The 18,269-nt window shown below is 40.7% G+C and overlaps 1 protein-coding gene and 1 long non-coding RNA gene across 2 annotated transcripts in view; one reads left to right on the plus strand and one right to left on the minus strand.

The window, feature by feature from the left end:
* Positions 1 to 3,634: 3,634 nt before the first annotated feature.
* Positions 3,635 to 4,605, plus strand: LOC118494137. The gene is made up of 2 exons (XR_004896203.1): positions 3,635 to 3,946; positions 3,997 to 4,605. It is a non-coding gene; the product is annotated as an uncharacterized LOC118494137 (long non-coding RNA).
* Positions 4,427 to 18,269, minus strand: part of abca3b (ATP-binding cassette, sub-family A (ABC1), member 3b) — a 29,271-nt gene continuing 15,428 nt past the window's right edge. Inside the window, exons 11-31 of the mRNA XM_031312381.2 lie at positions 16,681 to 16,827; positions 16,341 to 16,470; positions 16,063 to 16,217; positions 15,553 to 15,708; positions 15,253 to 15,463; positions 14,927 to 15,077; positions 14,154 to 14,252; positions 12,461 to 12,659; positions 12,042 to 12,348; positions 11,675 to 11,948; positions 11,013 to 11,217; positions 10,643 to 10,862; positions 9,968 to 10,126; positions 9,123 to 9,295; positions 7,678 to 7,812; positions 7,366 to 7,560; positions 7,056 to 7,243; positions 6,758 to 6,928; positions 6,055 to 6,251; positions 5,657 to 5,730; positions 4,427 to 5,235 (exon numbers count right to left, since the gene is read on the minus strand). Coding sequence (XP_031168241.1) covers positions 5,104 to 5,235; positions 5,657 to 5,730; positions 6,055 to 6,251; positions 6,758 to 6,928; positions 7,056 to 7,243; positions 7,366 to 7,560; positions 7,678 to 7,812; positions 9,123 to 9,295; positions 9,968 to 10,126; positions 10,643 to 10,862; positions 11,013 to 11,217; positions 11,675 to 11,948; positions 12,042 to 12,348; positions 12,461 to 12,659; positions 14,154 to 14,252; positions 14,927 to 15,077; positions 15,253 to 15,463; positions 15,553 to 15,708; positions 16,063 to 16,217; positions 16,341 to 16,470; positions 16,681 to 16,827 — 3,678 coding nt within the window. The 3' untranslated portion in view covers positions 4,427 to 5,103. The remainder of the gene's footprint in view (positions 5,236 to 5,656; positions 5,731 to 6,054; positions 6,252 to 6,757; positions 6,929 to 7,055; positions 7,244 to 7,365; positions 7,561 to 7,677; positions 7,813 to 9,122; positions 9,296 to 9,967; positions 10,127 to 10,642; positions 10,863 to 11,012; positions 11,218 to 11,674; positions 11,949 to 12,041; positions 12,349 to 12,460; positions 12,660 to 14,153; positions 14,253 to 14,926; positions 15,078 to 15,252; positions 15,464 to 15,552; positions 15,709 to 16,062; positions 16,218 to 16,340; positions 16,471 to 16,680; positions 16,828 to 18,269) is intronic.

An 18,269-nucleotide genomic window follows, 5' to 3' on the forward strand; every position in this document is an offset into this window, starting at 1 on the left:
ACGGCCTGATATTTTGTGTATCCCCTATGTAACTATTGCTAGAAAACAGCAGACATCTCCATATTATCTCAGGTTGTTTATTGTGTCCTGGTAAAGTCAGAAAATAACACATATGATGACAGGACAGACCCTTTGCATGTTAGGGGAGGGGATACACATTATATCAGGTGAAAAACGGCCTGATATAATGTGTATTGTGGTGCCTTAAATAGTAATGCTGTGATGCTGTATGAAGAGGAATCCGCCGACACTGTTCTTGATTATAAAAAAGTTTATTACAAGCAAAGATTCAGCATCAATTTTATAAACTCGAACGACCAACCCAAACCTTAAAATTTGCCGCTCTGCCTTTTCTTTGTGTGGACAAAACTTATATCTCAAGGCATTGAATTAGCATAGGACGTGATTTGTAAGTATACCATTGGATCGGATAACTGACCAATCAATGCCTGTTATCTGGCACAACTCCAACAAAGGTCTCTTCTATCTTGGGGGACCTCTACTCATGTTAACGATTTCCAGATGTTCTCAGTGAATGTAGAGTAGCCTAAAGTTCATGCATCCTCCTTATACCAAAAACTTAGATCACAATGGTAAATAGTCAGATACCACAGAATCACCTCTGTAACTTATATGGCAGACAGGTGAACAAAGCGGTTAATTGAAAAGCCATATTAAACTAACTTAAAACAGAAATCACGTTAGAGGGCAGGGAGGGATGGGTTAGCAAAGACGATGAAAAAATATGGTTCATTAACCTGCATGACTAACATAGATAGGCCTATAGCTAAGGAGCATGTCAATATGGAACTTTGGAAAACACTGTCGATTAATCCACAATAATAAACGACGCATTAAACAATTCACACGTTGCCTTAATGTAACAGACAAATACAAGTATTTATGTAGATAAATGAGACCCTTACTATGGAAAACCCTGTCGAGTCTTCCACTTTGTAACTTTTAGCTGCAGCTGTAGTTCCAATGAGACAACCTGTAGGGGGACCGAAGCGCCGCTCCGAGTGCACGCGCGCTCCCGCGGCCAGGGGATACAAATCCTGGCGGGGATAAGTACCTTGGCACGACACTGGGCAGCGAGAAGTGCGCAGAGGACGTCTGGCAGATCAGCGCACCAGCATTGCACAGGTGCCCCGACCAGGAAGAGCGGACTAGATAATAAGGGTGCCGCTAGCCCCCTTCCCCGCGCTCCCTCAGGGTAAAGGCTGTAGTCCCTTTCTACAGACTGCTTTAAATCGGATTTTCTATTTTTTTGTCCACTACAAGAACTTTGTTGCTAGTAAAACGAAAACCATATAAAGACCATTTTAAAACTAAACCCAACGTTTCTGTGTGTGTATCAAGCCTGCGAATTTTAAAGGACCTACAATGTATTTTGTGACAGTTACATCAGTGTACATTATGTAACAAGACTGTACGACACAACGAATGTAGGTCATCTGTATTGTAGGTTAAACATTCCTGACAGAAGTCAGGTTTCAAAGTTCTGCTGCAGACTACTACACTGTCTCTTTTAGAGAGAAGACACACCAGGCCGCTAATCGGCCGTCGGTGTGTCCCGTGCCGTCGGCCTTCATTTGGGCCGACCCGACATGTTCAGTCGGGACTCGCCCGGAAATGGGGAGCGGATGAGCCGCTCAAAATCTGACGAAAATCTTGCAGTCGGGACTCGCCCGTAAATGGGGAGCGGATGAGCCGCTCAAAATCTGACGAAAATCTTTTAAACTGACCTTTGTTGATCTGAAATGAAGAGGGCCCTTAGGTGTCTTTAGGGTCCTATATGTCTAGACCAGTAGTTTCCAGCCTTTTGGGCTTGTTAATACAATAAAGAGGCGACCCTCCATAACCATGTCACAGACTGGAAACTGTTCCAGTACAACAGGAATGATATTGATCGTCTCTCTCGCTGCATAAGTTCCTGTGAGGACAACATTGTATCGTCCAAAAAGGTCAGCTGCTTCCTGATCAATAAACCTTGGCTCAAAATGAGATCACACAGGCCTTCTCAACAGAAGGAAGAGGGCTTTCATGGCAAGGCATCACGAGGAACTTCTGAGAAAGCTAATCTGAGATATAGGCCAAAAACAACTACAGGGCCAAAATGGAACAGAGGACCTAGAGTTTATTAATAAGTTAAGAACCTATTTTTCGATAATCCCCATCCCCTCATCTCTACCCCCAAACATGGCTACCTCCCCAAAACTTCAGAGAACATCCTCCCCAACCGAACATTTCCGCCTTGTAGCCTACACTTTCAACAAACTCAAGTATGTTTTTTCGCGTACTCCCTATGTCACCTAGCATTCACCTGGGGGTACCTGTATTCCAATTTGGGAACCAGTGAGATAGAAAGCAGGATGTTTATGTCACAAAGTGTAGCCAGGCAGCTAGTGTTTTATTTGTATTGTGTATATAGTGTGGTGTGTTCAGTTACTACTGATAAAGAAAAAAGAAAAACGTTTTAATAACAAAATAATGGGGTACTTTTATTGTGAAGAATTTATAGGAAATGAAATCGTTCGACCGTTTTACAGCCACTGCTTTGACTATTCAGTCATTGGCTGTTGACGTAAAAGCAGAAATGTCTGTAGTAATACCCTACATATTAGTCAATTCGGGGATGTTTAATGAAATGCATTGTAGTAAAGTAAAGGAAATTGTAAAATTAATTTTAGATTATTTTTTTAATTAAGGTAGCCTTTTTAAAGGCCAAATGTGATCCTTTTAAATGGTGGAAAATGTTCTTTCACGTATCCCTTGTAGTATAAAGCCATGCAAAAATAGATACAAGAAAGGTGTTAAGTGTCACTTGCTGGTAAAATGAGACCAGACACTAGTATTTGCTACCATTTGCATAGAGCATTATTTAATTTAAAAAGAATAGCGATACATATACAGTTGACAAGGTCAGTTTCATGGTACAGTACAGTACACAATTACAATGATGTGAATTCCCTTTTCAAATATGATTCACTGTATTTCAGCATAACTCCATCATTCAATATCAGCAGTGCAAACCTTTATATTTCTCCTCAAACTACGTATCTAACATTGCAATTGATTCAAGTCATACATGTAATGAGAAACAAATTATGAAAATACACAAGAGTAAAAATTAGAAGGTTAAATTCTAAACTCTTTCTAGACTGTCCTTCTCTACTTTTCTTCTCACAAACACATCTGATGACATGAAGAAAGCATGAAGCTGTTGATAAAGTTTATAACTGGGAGTGCTTTTTGCTTTCGTGTAAGACTGTAAATACATTCATCTCACTTCTGTGAAGTCAGAGTGATTTTTCGAGAGTAGGAATGTCATTTGTGCATTCGTACAGTTAATGCGATTGCTGATTCATTCCAGATTATATTACTGATCTTTAACGTGATCAATAATATAATGCGTCATCAATGTGGGGGATATCTTTTTTTGAAACTTCAAATGTTATTCAAAATATTCTTACAGAATACATACATATTTTTACAAGTTATTTAAAGTACAAACAAGGCTTTAGGATAATGCTACATTGGGAATGCTCTGACATTAGGTTCATAGTAGCACATCCAAATGAAAGAGGAACAAACATTGCGCTGATCATTCTTATACTATTGTTGGGCCTTTTTAAATGCATTTCCTGACGTTCCCTGAAGGTGCAGCTCTATACAGCAGTAAAGGTTGTCCACACAATATGTAAGGACTATCATAGCACTGTTTAACTATAGTCTGGATGAATTCAGGAATCATGAGTTGCCACACTCTCTGTACCACACACATTCATTTAATTTATAGCCACCAAATTGTACATTTCAAAGATGTAAAAGTATTGCTACAAAAAGTTTTTAAATCAAATGTTAAGCTTTATGCATTGTCACACACACACACACACACACACACACACACACACACACACACACACACACACACACACACACCGTGTGGTGGGAAAAAAAGTACAAACACTTCTCAAAAAAAGGTAATTGCAGCTGTTTTTAGGCCCAATTCAACCCCATGCCGTCTGATACAACTTGATTTAAAGTCAAGACATCCCACAACATTTGAAAGTAATCCACTGTGTGACAATGATTTATTTCTAAATAGCTTCCATGTAAACTGTAATTGGCTGGATGTCCACATGGTAACACACTGTTGGTGGAACTTGTTTGGCAGGAAAACCAAAACATTGGTTCCCAAGACCTGGACAATGGAGGTGTGTTAAAATGTACTCGGGACTAAATGTACTCTGAGGATTAATCCTCAATGAGGATGGTCTTCTAGTAATCGCTAGCAGCTCTCTGCTTCTCTAGTATCATGCACTCTGTTTATCGTATTGTATACATGCATTCATTAATTTGCCTAAAACAGTCTTTAAAAGAGTAAATGTTCTGCTCTGGCCTGAATGAGTAAGTGGTTTTAAGTACCATGAACACATCAAATTATTTACATCTGGCAACAATGAGAGGCTCTTAAGGATAACCAGGCATTTTGTACAGGGTAATATAAAGAAACAAGAACCCTCTTTAGTTAGATAAGGCGCAAAGGTGTGCAAACAATTTCATTCACGTATCAAATGGGAGTGGTTCATTCTCTTGTGATGATCACAGAAAAAAAGCACTAACTCTTGGTAACATAAGCAATCAAATAGAATCATAAATAACAAAAAAGACAAGCTGTACACACAAATAAACTCTGTCACACACAATTCAGAGTAGTGGTAGTATCTAGTAAGTGGTTTCATTGTCTTTGACCTCACTAAAAAAGTGCAGAGTTCATTACTTGGTATAATCATCATCCCCCACACGTCATGATTACAATTCTACTTCTTTGTCACACAACAACAACAGTATGAATGACCCAACAAAAGACACACTGATTTGATACAGTAGTAGAAATTATGAAGTTGATGTGACTGGCCCAGTGTGTGTGTGTGTGTGTGTGTGTGTGTGTGTGTGTGTGTGTGTTAGTGTGTGTGTGTGTGTGTGTGTGTTGGTGGTCAAGGTAAAAATGGAGCTGGAGATAAAACCTGCTCCAGCCTGTGTACACATTCGATGAGTGACCAAACAAGGCTGTGATGGACGGATTCCTTGCTCCACTTACTTTCTCCTACTCTCTGTGCAGTGCTGGAACTGGGCAAAGCTGAGAAACACCTGCTCCAGTGATATCTGGCTCACACAGTAGTCTTCAATCTGGTATTTCTCTTTGGCTGCCTCCAAAGTGCCAAACACCTAGGTGGGAGTAGAGAATAGGGAGGGAGACAACATGGAGAGGTGTGATATAAATGCATCTCTGGTGTTATCAAAGACTTTGTGCCAAGATCAAAATTTAAAGCTACAGTCTGCATCTTTTAAAAATTTAAAATACAAATAAATACACTTCATTTCTGCCCCTGTTCACACTCACACAGCTACTTGCATCTTTTTTACATGTAATTTTTTCAAAGTTAGGTTACCAGTGTTTTTACCATTACTGTATACATTTTCTTTTTGCCATCCACATGTTAAACTTCTGTGGTTGAACATTTTGTTGAAGCTATAAAATTGCAGCTCAGGTATTTAAGAATTACCCTGTACAATTCTGACCACTAGAGGGAGTGCAAACACAGCACAAGTGCAGAGAGACTACTGTATTTCTGTATAAATCAGTCACCTGTGCCCAGCTAAGTGTTTTGTCGGTCAAATGATAGTGCACCATTCCCTGGTGCTCATCCTTTAGTTGACTTCCTGTGGCGGGAGAAAATTCACATGGTTAGATTTGCTTTGTTTCAAATTACGTTAACAACCACACACCCTCAACTGTTTAATGAAGAGCACAAAAAGAAGAGATCCATTTTGAAAAGCTTATCTGCCCATTCAAATGTAGAATGATAACTATAAATGCAGCTATAATAATACATTTTGATCTAATGTTAAAACATAGTTACTTGTTTTTTTTATAGTTACTGTGGTAGTAAACACAATTTTAGTTTACTTTGAGTGAATTCAATATTTTATAGTTCTAGTAATCTTAATAGTTATTACTGTAAATATTAACTGTATGCCTCTGACCTGGGAAGGTACTTTCGATGAAGTCTTTAAAAAGCTGCAGGTCACTGTCCTCCAACTCAGCCTCTATGTGTATTTTTGCCAGCAGGGTGTAGCCACTGCCAAACTTGCTCTTCAGGTGTTGGGGACTCCCGAGGCACTTGAACTGACCGTTGACCATCACTGCCAGCCTGGTACACAGGGCCTCACACTCCTCCATACTGGGGAGGGAACATAGCAGGGAGACAGGTCAAAGGTGTAAGCATTCTCATGTCTTCTGCTTTTCATGTATCAAGATGTAGCAGTAAAACTTCTTTGAAGATGTATTCAGATCTTTTCCATTGATAGTACCACATTGTAAAAATACCTTGTTACAATATAAATATTACAGAAGAATTGGTAGCAAAACTACTAAAAAGAAGTTTTATCTATAATAATGCATCAATATTGTGTTACACTCATATGTTTTGTATGTAAAATATTATTTTGTATAGCGTTGATGTGCTTACATTTTACTGTAATGGAATAGTTTTATATTGAGGTATTGGTACTGTTATTCAAGTAAAGGATCAAGGTACTTTTCCATCATTGAATATTTTCTCTAAAATGTAGTAAATAGCAGAAAATGAAAATAATTAAGTAAAGGACCACTACCTCAAAATTATACACAATTTCAGACCTTGGGTAAATGTATGTATGCTGACCCAATACAAACTATAAAGCTCACCTATGAGAAGTGATGATTATGGCCTTTCCAGACTCCCGTGTGCGTGTAACAGCGTCCCACAGCAGCCTCCTGGCCACGGGGTCCATCCCGGTCGAAGGCTCATCCAGAAAGATGACTGGTGGCCCACCGATCAGAGCCATGCCTGCACTCAGCTTCCGCTTGTTACCACCACTGCATATGTTGATGGTGACGTATTATTCACACACACTTGCTCAACAAAATACAGCATTATTTAGGCTAGTATGTGAACTGTGTGGCACAAAACAAAAAAAGGAATGGCTCAGAACAGTCTACCAACCTGTAGCTGCGGATCAGTTTATCGGCATGAGGCTCCAACAGCAGCGACCTCAAGACATTTTCCACACAGCCAGACACATACTTCTCTGGTATTCCTCTGAGCCTGGCATACATACTCAGAGTTTCTCTTCCTGTCATGTGGTCCAACACGGCATCAAATTGAGGGCAGTAACCAATGCGCTGCTGCACCTGCAATCCAGAGATAAATGCCCTCTTTCAAATCTTTGCCTTTTGAAAGCTATGTGGCATCGATTTATCTTGCTATTGATTTAACAGCAATGTCCTTTCCTTCCATCTCCCTCTGCTCTTACCTTTTTAATGTCCCTCAAGATGCTGTATCCATCAATGTAGGCGTCCCCGGAGGTAACGCTCTCATCACCAGTCAGCATCTTAAAGGTTGTTGTCTTGCCTGCTCCATTGAAGCCCAGGAGGCCAAAACACTCCCCTTTCCCTACAGCTAGAGACAGCCTGTCCACAGCCAGAAGCCTCTCCCCGCTGCTGTACACCTGAGAAGGAGAGATAACAGTGTGTCTGTACCACCTTGTCATATCTCACAGAGACACACATTTCAACCATAAGGCAGTCCGTCTCATTCAAACAAGGAAGACTCCTGTGCTACGTACCTTGCTGAGCTCCTGTAGTATGAGGGGGCTGCCAACCATAGACTCTAATATTGGCTGGCACTCCAGGACCCTTTTCCTCTCTTCGGCCACGTCCCTGTCCTCTGGAAGCTGTGCCACATCCTCTATAAGAGGTATCTAACACACACACATATACGTACGACAAAAAATAACAACCACAAGAAGTAAGACATTGTGTCCCAATGTCACAAGGTGATGTCATGTCTCCTGGCAGCAGTAGTACATGTCCAGAGTTTTTTTGAAATACTTTACAAGTAGTTTACTATGTAATACTATGTCATAGGGGTAGACTGAAATAATATACATTTAATTACACTTCATGGACAAGATTAGGCAAGCTTAGCTAAATTACATAACAATGGAAACTGGAAACTGTAATCTTCAACCTATAACTCTTGTCATAAAAGCATTTAGGGCCGCAACTAACGATAACAACTATCTGCCAATAATTTTCTCAATTCATCGTTTTGTCGCTTGTTTTGTCTGACCAACTGTCTGAAACCCAAAGAGATTAAAGAAAATTAAGAAATTCTCAGAACTGAGAGGCAATGTTTGGCACTTTTTCTAAAAAAGTTAAAAGATTAAAAGATTATTAATTGTCAAAATAGTTGCAGATTAATTTCCTGTTGATTAACTAATTGATTAATCAAGGAATCACTAAAGTGTAAACTAAAGTTTCAGACTTTCAGATGAGATATGCAATTCTTAAATGTGAAAGAATCCCTACAGTAAAATCGATGTGCTGATGAATGCAGAGGTCTTAGAAGTGTGTAGTAGCAACTCGACGACTATTCTGCCTGATAAAGTGCGCTGAGACTGGTTTTATTACGTGAGGAGTCATATATGAAATGTATCAATTTTGGAAAAAACAATGAACATATTTATCAAAATTCTATTGATTTAATTCAAGACTATTACCCTTGATATGATAAAACCATTTACAGGGGCATCTGCACTTAGAGGGCAGATAACTTCTTCTTTATTAGTCTCATGCTGCTTTGAAATCTCACAAATCAAAATGCTAATTGACTGCAAAGTGCCTCTTTTATAAAGAGACAAATGTTGCCAACTGCCATTAAACCTAATATGAACCACACTAGTGTTTCTAAGTGTGACGATCCTTTTCATAAAGTGTTTACAACATGTTGTCTACTCCCAGTGTTTGAATCAAAGCTGCCATTTACTTTGTGGATCCACAACCACTACTCTAGTTGTCTTTAGAGACTTTTTTTAGGCTTAGTTTGAATATGTTTAACCACACTTTAAAAATAGTTTTTCAGAGAGACCTCCTGTGCAGTGCAAGCTGTGGTTGGTTCCTAGGAGATTTCTGATTCAACTGGAAAGTTTCCATTCTCCCAAACAAAACACATAAAACACATAGAAAAAGACAAACCCTGCCTTGTTCACAGCTCCCACAACTCATCTACCTGTTTACGTCTTCTGGCCAGGGAGGTGAGGAATCGCCGGAGAGTGCGGACACACTGCAGCTCGATGACAAACAGCAGAATAATAAAGACTGCACCCTGCAGTGAGAAGGCCACGAGGAAACGTCCCACACCAGGCTCCGACATCGAGAAGTAGTTTTTCTGGTACGTGATGTCTAGAACAAGAAAAACACTGAGTTAGGTCAAGTAAATTAAGGGTAGAAATATGCAGGGTTTACAGAAGATATCTGATCATTCAATTATTAGTGTTTATTTTGGTGATTGAAAACTGGATTATAAAAATACAATTTAAATTGAGTCAGATGCATAATGCACCATTTTTTCTCTTTGCTTCCCCTACAGAAGTATGAACCAACCCCATCATCCAAATATGTGTGTAATACTGCCACCCACATTATGACTCATCGTTATAATCATATCTTTTAGATCACGTATTAAATGCAGGTACTAGACTGCATCTTCATTGTTTTAAAACTAAAATCGTACACCCCTGCTTTAAATCTTTTCTTCTCTCTGCTGCTGTCAGTTGTCATTTCAGGCAAATAGCACAACCCTCCTCCATCCCATCCACCTCCAGTCGTGGTCATCCACAGCACCCTGGGTCCTTCTCCGGAAGACCCGCTCCTGTACTTCCATCCAGTCTTCAGGCTCCTTCACCACCACCACTCCATTAGGGGATATGCCTACTCATGGCTTCTCTACCCCTTATCAAATTATTTACATAGCGATGGAGTCTAATCGCCAATTCTGTACATTAAAATATTGTGCGTTGTGATGAATACATTTATTTTGCACCTTTCAATGAAGTCTCTCCTGATTGAACTTACTCAAGTAGTTGCACACTTTCTCGCTGAGTTCACTGGAAGTGCAAAACGAGATTAATTCGTAGTTCTGGTAGAACTGGCTGAAGGACATGCCCAGGCAATAGTTTGGAAAGATCAGGAACACCTTATCCAGTAAGTGCGACAGGTCCTGCAGGTTCAACTCTGGAGAAGGAATTCATAAGGAGGCCATCAACAGGAATGATAAGGAAACATTCTTTTATTTTCAATTTTTTTTTTTCAAATTGATTTTTCTCCCATTTTTCTCCTGATTTGGTGGTTATCACTGCTAACTCCCACGTTGACCTTTAAAGCATTTTGACAGCAACTTGTGTCCTCACTATCATCTGAAAACCCTGCTCCTCTTCATACGTGCAACCCAATCAACCAGTGGGAGTTGCTCGAACATGATCCCTCATTGGCTTCCCACCACAAATACTGCAATGTGGAACACAGCCGAGCAGAAGCACTGCACTTGGAACTGAACCCAAAGCTGTGAAGGGGTTGGCTTTTTTCCCTTAGTGCCATCGCCACACTGCACTCAAGAAGTATTCAGCCAAACCCAAACATTTTTTAAATCCTTAAAACTAGAACATAACATACTGCCCCAAACATTACACAATATTTTTTATTAACTTTAAATGTCTTCCATTGCTAGAAGCCCAGGTCTCCTCCTCTCACCTGGGATGGTCATGATGGTGACAGTCAGAAAGGTGGCCGTGCCAGAGATCATGTTGAAGATGGTGAGGCGTGTGTAGGCAGTAGCGGCAGTGGAAAAGAAGAAGCTGAGCAGGTACATGAGAGGCACAACAGCCCAGCCATACAGCAGCAGTAACAACAACACATCTACCAGGTGGTTGTTGTCTACAAAAGCCTTGATTCCAAATGCCTGAAACACCACCTAAGAGCATAAAACAATGAGACATGAGACTGTACAATGCATACATGAATGTTATGCATACTGTACTCTCTCTGCCTGGACAACTCTGTTTAGACTAACTTGTCAGTCTCAGTGCCTTTATCCCAACAAGTTATCAGATGTCATACTGACCAGCATGAGGAGACACGGCAGCAGGAAATTGACCAGGTCCCACAGCAAGGCAGAAAACCAGAAGTTTGACAGGTAGACACCGCTGACCTGCTGGACATGCTTGGACTTGATAGAGGACTCTGTTACGAGCAGGAGGGCAAATGTGCTAGACAGGGAGGCCATACCGTACATCAGGTTTATGGCGATGATGAAGCCTGTCTTTCCCCTACAGATTGGAAAAGAATGAAGAAAAAAAGAAGGTGGTGAAAAGGGGTTGATGACAGGAGGAAACTGAAGAGAAATGGTGCAAAAGAAAGGCAAAGAAATGGCCCGAAAGACAGAGACATAAAATACATGACTGCTCTCTTGATCTCCATCTGTTCAAATAGTCACCAGCTTGCATACAAGATTCCTGAGTAATTTATAATTTGAAATCAATACTAATGCAGACCTCAATAAATACGATGGTATTTTTTTCCAGTGTGATGGCTAAACAAAAGATCTGGGGTTTAAATCAATATTAAAAACTCTTTTCTGGAGTTACAGAAATGTCTGATTTATACTTGTATTTTACCTTTAGCTCTATACTATAGCAAGTATGTAAAAATCAAGTTGCTTGTTACTGTGCGTGCCAAAACAAATTCATGTTAGGACACTTCTCTCTTTCCCTCCACTCCACTCACTCGTTGAGCTGGCTGCGGGCGATCTCAGACAGGTTGCGTGGCATGGGGTAATTGCCCGTCTGGATGGAAGCATTCGGACCTGCTAGAAGTTTGAACAGAGCGTTGTCCACCAACATTAGGGATGTGGCGGGTGTATGGTAGCCCTCGTTATTGAAGTAGGCTGTTGCTTCTGCAAATCGGCTGCTGCTGCCACGGAAAGCAGCACCCACCACACAGCGCTCATTAAAGCTGCCACCTTCTTCTTCTGCCTGGGTCAGGATGAAATCAGTGAAGTCTGATGATGGGGAGCGGGAGGAAAGGGGCATATGGTCAGTAAATACTCAGCTAAGCAGTCAAACCAAGTCCCTGTCTCTCTCACGATGCTTACCTGGGATATTGATGAGCTGGCCAAGCTGGGCAGAAAGCTGTGAACTGTATGTATTTGCCAGGGCAGAGGCCAGGGGACCTACAGCAGGCTGCAGAGCCACAGGGACCCTGGTGGAACCATAGCGGCTGAGTGCCAGCCTCAGCTGAGGAGCGTCCTGGTGATTGGGAATGGTGCGTGCCACAACTAAAGCCAGAATGGTGAAGACCAAAGGGACCAGGAACTGAGCCACCATCACCTTCCAGTTTCTCCAGCTGTACAGGGCCCTCTTCAGGAACATGGCATAAAACTGTTGCAGGTGTAGTCTGGCCTGATGGGAGAGGAAACGGGAACAGAAATGTTAAAAATGAATGAATGATATTAATGACTCAAGATTAATGACATGCACAAAATAAACATCAGCTTGCTTCCTCTTATCTCACCCCAATGTTTAGCTTGATGTTGGAGCAGTCCTCTGAGATGAGCGTGCCGCTGTCTGTGAAGTCAGTGACATCGGTCATGCCACTGCTGCTGCTGGCGTCATCTGTGGCCCAGTCATGGGAGCGTCTCTCATGTTGATACTGCAGTGCTGGCAGCTGGATTGCCTGGATGTCCAAACTAGAATCCACCAACTTTCCCACTCTGAACACACAAAGCACTCTGTGGTTATCAACTAACTTACTGAAAACAGGAAAAATAAAGATCATTAGAAAAGATCATTATACAGTATTTCATTTCGGATTAAGAATTAAAACAAGAATATTTTTTTTAGTTTTTATTAATGGTAGCAGTGTTACTATCTAACTGACAAGGCATTTTACTTGGCTGCAAAAAACTAAACGCCAGAAGGGAGCTAAATGACCAAATGTTCAAACAGCAGCTTTTCTTGGTATCACGTTTGATGTTTAGTGTTTATGGTCAGAACACACTGATGGACTCTCGGTATGACTTGTAAATAATGACAATTGCAGAGCTACCATAACAGGCATTTTTATATTTAAATATTATGGTAGAGGTCTACATGGTTAAGAGCCGGGACCCGTACAGGTTCAGATCCATTACATTTATACATCTATTGGGTCCAGGTCAGGTCCTGTTATATTACTGTGGGTCCCAGGTCTGTTTAACATTATGTGTAATATACCCGAGTGGATCCGAGAAGACCCGCCCGTGATCATACAGCGCTGATCATGAGGGGTTTAGGCAATCGTTATTAGAGCCCGACCGATATATCGGCCGATATTAGGCATTTTCCAAACTATCGGTATCAGCATTCATAATGGCCGATAAATGAATATTTAAAAAATAAAATAAAAACGGACAAAACACTCTTCAACCATGTTATGAGTGTTGGCGTTGCATAGTTTGTTCCCCAGAGGGCACTCTACAACGTCCCTTTTGGCAATACTTGTGTTTAACACTAAGTTTCATAATCTTAAGTTTGTATTTTTATACATTTTATTTATCAGAACTTTAATATATTTTGATGTTCCTCTGTTCTGTTGTGACAATAAATAATGTTAGGGAAATCTGTTTATGTTTTGTTACGCGTGTCTGGATTTTTTTCTTTTAATATATATTATATGATCGGCCAATATATCGGAATATCGGATTTTTAAATCACCAAATATTTGTATCGATATTGGCCTTAAAAATCCTTTATCGATCGGGCTCTAATCGTCATTATACTTAAAAATAGCTCAAGCGAGTCGCATTTGCCATACGTCACCTTGACAGCAAGTGGACTTTAAAGATGAAATGACAAGTGAATTAGCCTGTTTCAATCAGCAAGAGAGGACCTGGATGTATTTGGACATGGACAATGGATTATATGTGTAATGGCCAGGCACAGGGGAGAATGCTACTAACGTTACATTAGTAAGACACAAAGTTAAGTTTTGACAACTTTTAAATTAACGTTAATGTTAACGGGTCCGGACAAGTTTGGGTCCGACTTTCAATTAATAAACCGGTCTGGTTTGGTTCCGGGTAGTATTTCCGGGTCTTTTTGAGTTTGGGTACAACATTTTGGACCCGTGAAGACCTCTACTATATAAAACCCACTTCCTTTTGCTTTAGATTCTACTGATCTGGAATATCACAAAGACACATTCACCAATGTCATATTTCTCCCACCTGAGGAAAACCTCTTCCATAGTGGTCACTGAAGCTCCATAGCTGGCGATGCCCAGCTCCTCTCTGTTCATCTCCAGCTCAGCAAACAGCAGCTCAAACCTGAGAGCAAACACAAAGTGCGTCAGGGAAACACATTACACACTACCTCACAGTAGGACAAATGCGATCACTCAATATAACAATATGAGCTCTCATAGTGTAAAGCTGCCAAATTTCACTCTGTATCACAAATAATGAAATGAAATGGAATCATATATTGTGCCTTTAGTTCTGCCTTACACCTAATCATATAACAGTAGTAAGGGTCACTGTGGAGTCAAAGTCCAATTTGTGGGGAGAAAAATATTGATTTTCAGGATATAAAAAGAACATAAAACAAGGTGACAGGTGGTTATAAAGAAAGAAATAACCTAAAGTGAGATAGTAATTGAAAGATTGTGGTAAAGTAAGAGATTAAACATTTTAGTATATTTACCACACTTATTTCATTTTTTGTGTATTGGTCTAATGAGAGAGTTTGATGTACACAGGCAAAGAGAGAAAAAGCCATTTGGTTACTATCTGTATTTATTATAATCATTTTATTATAATCATATACCCATTGTTAGTGAAGACTGGCCCTTTTTGACAGAAGTTGCAGAATTTAGTTGCAATGTTCAGCAGGTGTGATTTCTGGGCGATGGTCGTCGACCAGAAACCCTTAAAGCCACTTCAGACTTTCCACTGTGTTATTGTGAGTATTCTACGTATGAACAAAGACCTGACTGACTCACCTGCTGGTGCTTTCTTTGGGCAAGATGTAAGAGAGCTCTGCCCCCGCGCTGCTCTCCAGTGTGGCATTAGGAACATACATGTGGACAAGGCGGGTGATCTCGGACACGTTACAAAGAGCATCCTTTACTATCACCATGTGGTAACCAGCACCTGGTGAGCAGAGGAAAGGAGGCCTGTATACTTAATTGTAACAATGATGTACGTGCCCACTATCAACAATGATATAGCTGAATTACTGGATTTTCAATTCTCCTGAATGTCCAGGTCTGCTATATAAAGAGAATGACATCTTGCTGCAGCTATTTTCACTCCACTCTTCACTTACCATATTTGCTCTTAAGGAAGAGTGGTGACCCGATGCATTGCAGCTCTCCTCCTGCCATGATGGCGATGCGGTCACCGAGCAGGTCGGCCTCGTCCATAAAGTGCGTGGTAAGCAGGATGGTGCGACCGCGCTTCTCCCCTTGTAGAAGGTCCCAGGTGGCACGCCGAGCTGATGGGTCCATACCTGATGTGGGCTCATCTAACATCACCACCTGGAGATTAAGTTAAAGATAAAGAGATGAGATGTGGTTAATGTGAAGGAAGGATGGGACAAAAGGAATGAGAGTGAATAATTCTTCACCTTGGAGTCTCCAATGAGGGCAATGCCAATGGAGAGTTTCCTCTTCATGCCACCAGAGAGGGTCTTGGAGCGAGCCTGTCGCTTGTCCTCAAGGTTCAGGATACGGATGGTCCGGTCTACCTCATCTGGAATCTTCTCTTTGGAGAAGCCTTTCAGCTGGATATCAAGCAGATAAACACACAAATAATAAACATATAGTTCAATAAAAAACATCTAGGAAAGTTTTAACAAAAATGGGCCACATAACTTTTGTAAAGTTAGAATTTATGGCAGAGCCGTGATTACATTAGACTGTAGAGGTGAACCTGATAAAATAACCAGTGGGTGTATTTATCATATCGAAACAAAGTCAACACCGCACAATACACTTTCAACTACATTTAAATAAAAAAAAAAAAACATCTCTATCAACAATGAACAATAAACTAATGAGTGCATGACAAGAACAAAGATTCAGCTGAAGTATATGCGTGTGCGTTTTTGTGTATAAGTGCATGATTGTGCGAGTACCTGAGCGTAGAAGAGCAGGTGCTCTCTGACAGTAAGGTTATCAAACAGTACGTCGTGCTGGGGACAGAGTCCCAGACTGCGGCGGATCATAGCCATGTCCTGACAGATGTCGTAACCGTTGATATAGGCCCTGCCACTGGTGGGAGGAAACAGCCCTGCGAGTAACAAACACACAAAGGCAACCAGTTGAGTTCAGAATATTTAGGTGGCATGTATGCTTGATATGTGTGTGTGTGTGTGTGTGTGTGTGTGTGTGTGTGTGTGTTCCAGCTGGTCACCTGTCAGCATGGACAGTGTTGTTGTCTTCCCAGCACCGTTGTGTCCTAACAGCACCGTGATTTGTCCCTCAAACATGTTCATTGTAAGATCCCGCACAGCCTGCCGTGTCTTGTTGCCTACTTTGAATTCCTGTCCAGCAGATAAACCCAAAACATGTACATGCATTACCTGAACAAAAAACATATAGGGCCAGAGAAACCTTGTCGCATATTTACCATCTCACTACTGCAGTAGAATCTTTAATGATTGTCTACGCGTTGTTTTGGACACTTGCACCATCTGCACCCTTTTACAGTGAGATGACATGTTGACCCTCTGGGTGTCTGTTTTGCTGCTCACCTTAGCGAGGTGTTTAATCTTTACCCCGGAGACTAGTCCAGCTGGCTCCTCCTCTATGAACTCCCCTTTCAAAGCCTTTTCTGCATCCTCCTCTTCCTCTTTCTCATTCACCAAAGCCATGCGGGGGCTGCTGCACCAGTATGAAGGCTGATGAAGATGAGGCACATGTGGGGATTAAGAGAAAGTGAGGGATAGATAGAGTTAGGAAGTGGGTTGGGGTGAAACAGGCCTTAGTCAAAAAGCTGTATAAAATGGTACTTTACAATTCTAGTATTCATATTCAACATATTTCCACAAGATATTTTATAGAATGAAAGTCAAAAGTTACATCATATATAGCACACACGATGTAATGTATGTATTTCTCAGGTGTTTTTTCAATAAAGCAAAGTAACTACAGGACGCAATGATAATTCATAAAAAAACTCAAGAAAGAGAGAGTGGGTCAACATTAACATTGTTCTTGTGGATATTATAGGGGATTGTTTCCTGACCGAACCTCCCTCTGGTGCACTTCCTAAGGACCAGTGTCAAACCTCCACTTTCTACATATCACACCCATGAACACAATGGACATCGAGTGCGTCAACATCTACTCCACACCCTGCTGGCAGTCTCTTGGATTCCTGACTACTGGGAAATGGGTGAGCATGTATATGTGTGTGTGTGTGTGTGTGTGTGTGTGTGTGTGTGTGTGTGTGTGTGTGTGTGTGTGTGTGTGTGTAAAGGCACGCCATTTCGTGATAATCCAGTTGTTATAAACATAAAACCTTATTTGTGTTGGCTTGACACTTCCTGTTATTCTAGCCAGCTGAATCCAAAGACTTCCTCTGGCCGATATGTAGTGACCTCAAGTTTTCAATCCCCCCCACTGTCACTTATCAGAGCTACACTGAGTGCAGCAATTTCTTTATTCTATGGTCATTTATCTCTTACAGGAGACCTCGGCCTTGCAACTACCTTAGGGTGCTGTAAGTGCTTACTCGCAGTATTCACATGACAATGTGTCTTTAACTGTAAACCACAATGAAAAATCCACGTCAGACTGGGGTTCAATTCCTGGTAGCGACGGTTCAGGCTTGTTCAGGCCTTTCAACAAACACATGTTCTTTTACTGCACTAGTAATATCAAGTATCATATCCCTTAGTTAGGTGAATGAGCAAGTATGTATTTATTGTCTTAACTTCCTCTATCTGTATCCTCATCTATTGTTTTAACGTGTTTGCTATTGCCACATATCTTATATGAACTCCACCAGACTGTAAATGGTTGCACAAAAATTCATACAAAATGCTCAGTGAATGATTTTATCAAAAAAAAAAAAAAGAAGAAATTTACCATTTCTTACAAGTTTCTTTAAGACATAAATTGCAGGAAGAACAAAGGCAAATAGCTTTTTTTTAATCATTTTTCCTGATGATCTAGTTTATACAAAATATCCAACCACACGTTTAACAGATATATTAAAACAATATCAAGTAATTCTTAAATATGGTTTAAAATGTTACAAGCGTAACTGAAAGAAATGTGCTGAACTTAGACAGTATACGCTACTGCAAATTATACCAGGACTATGAAAACACATTAC

Source organism: Sander lucioperca, chromosome 21 (assembly GCF_008315115.2).
Source record: "Sander lucioperca isolate FBNREF2018 chromosome 21, SLUC_FBN_1.2, whole genome shotgun sequence".
NCBI classification, from domain to species: domain Eukaryota; kingdom Metazoa; phylum Chordata; class Actinopteri; order Perciformes; family Percidae; genus Sander; species Sander lucioperca.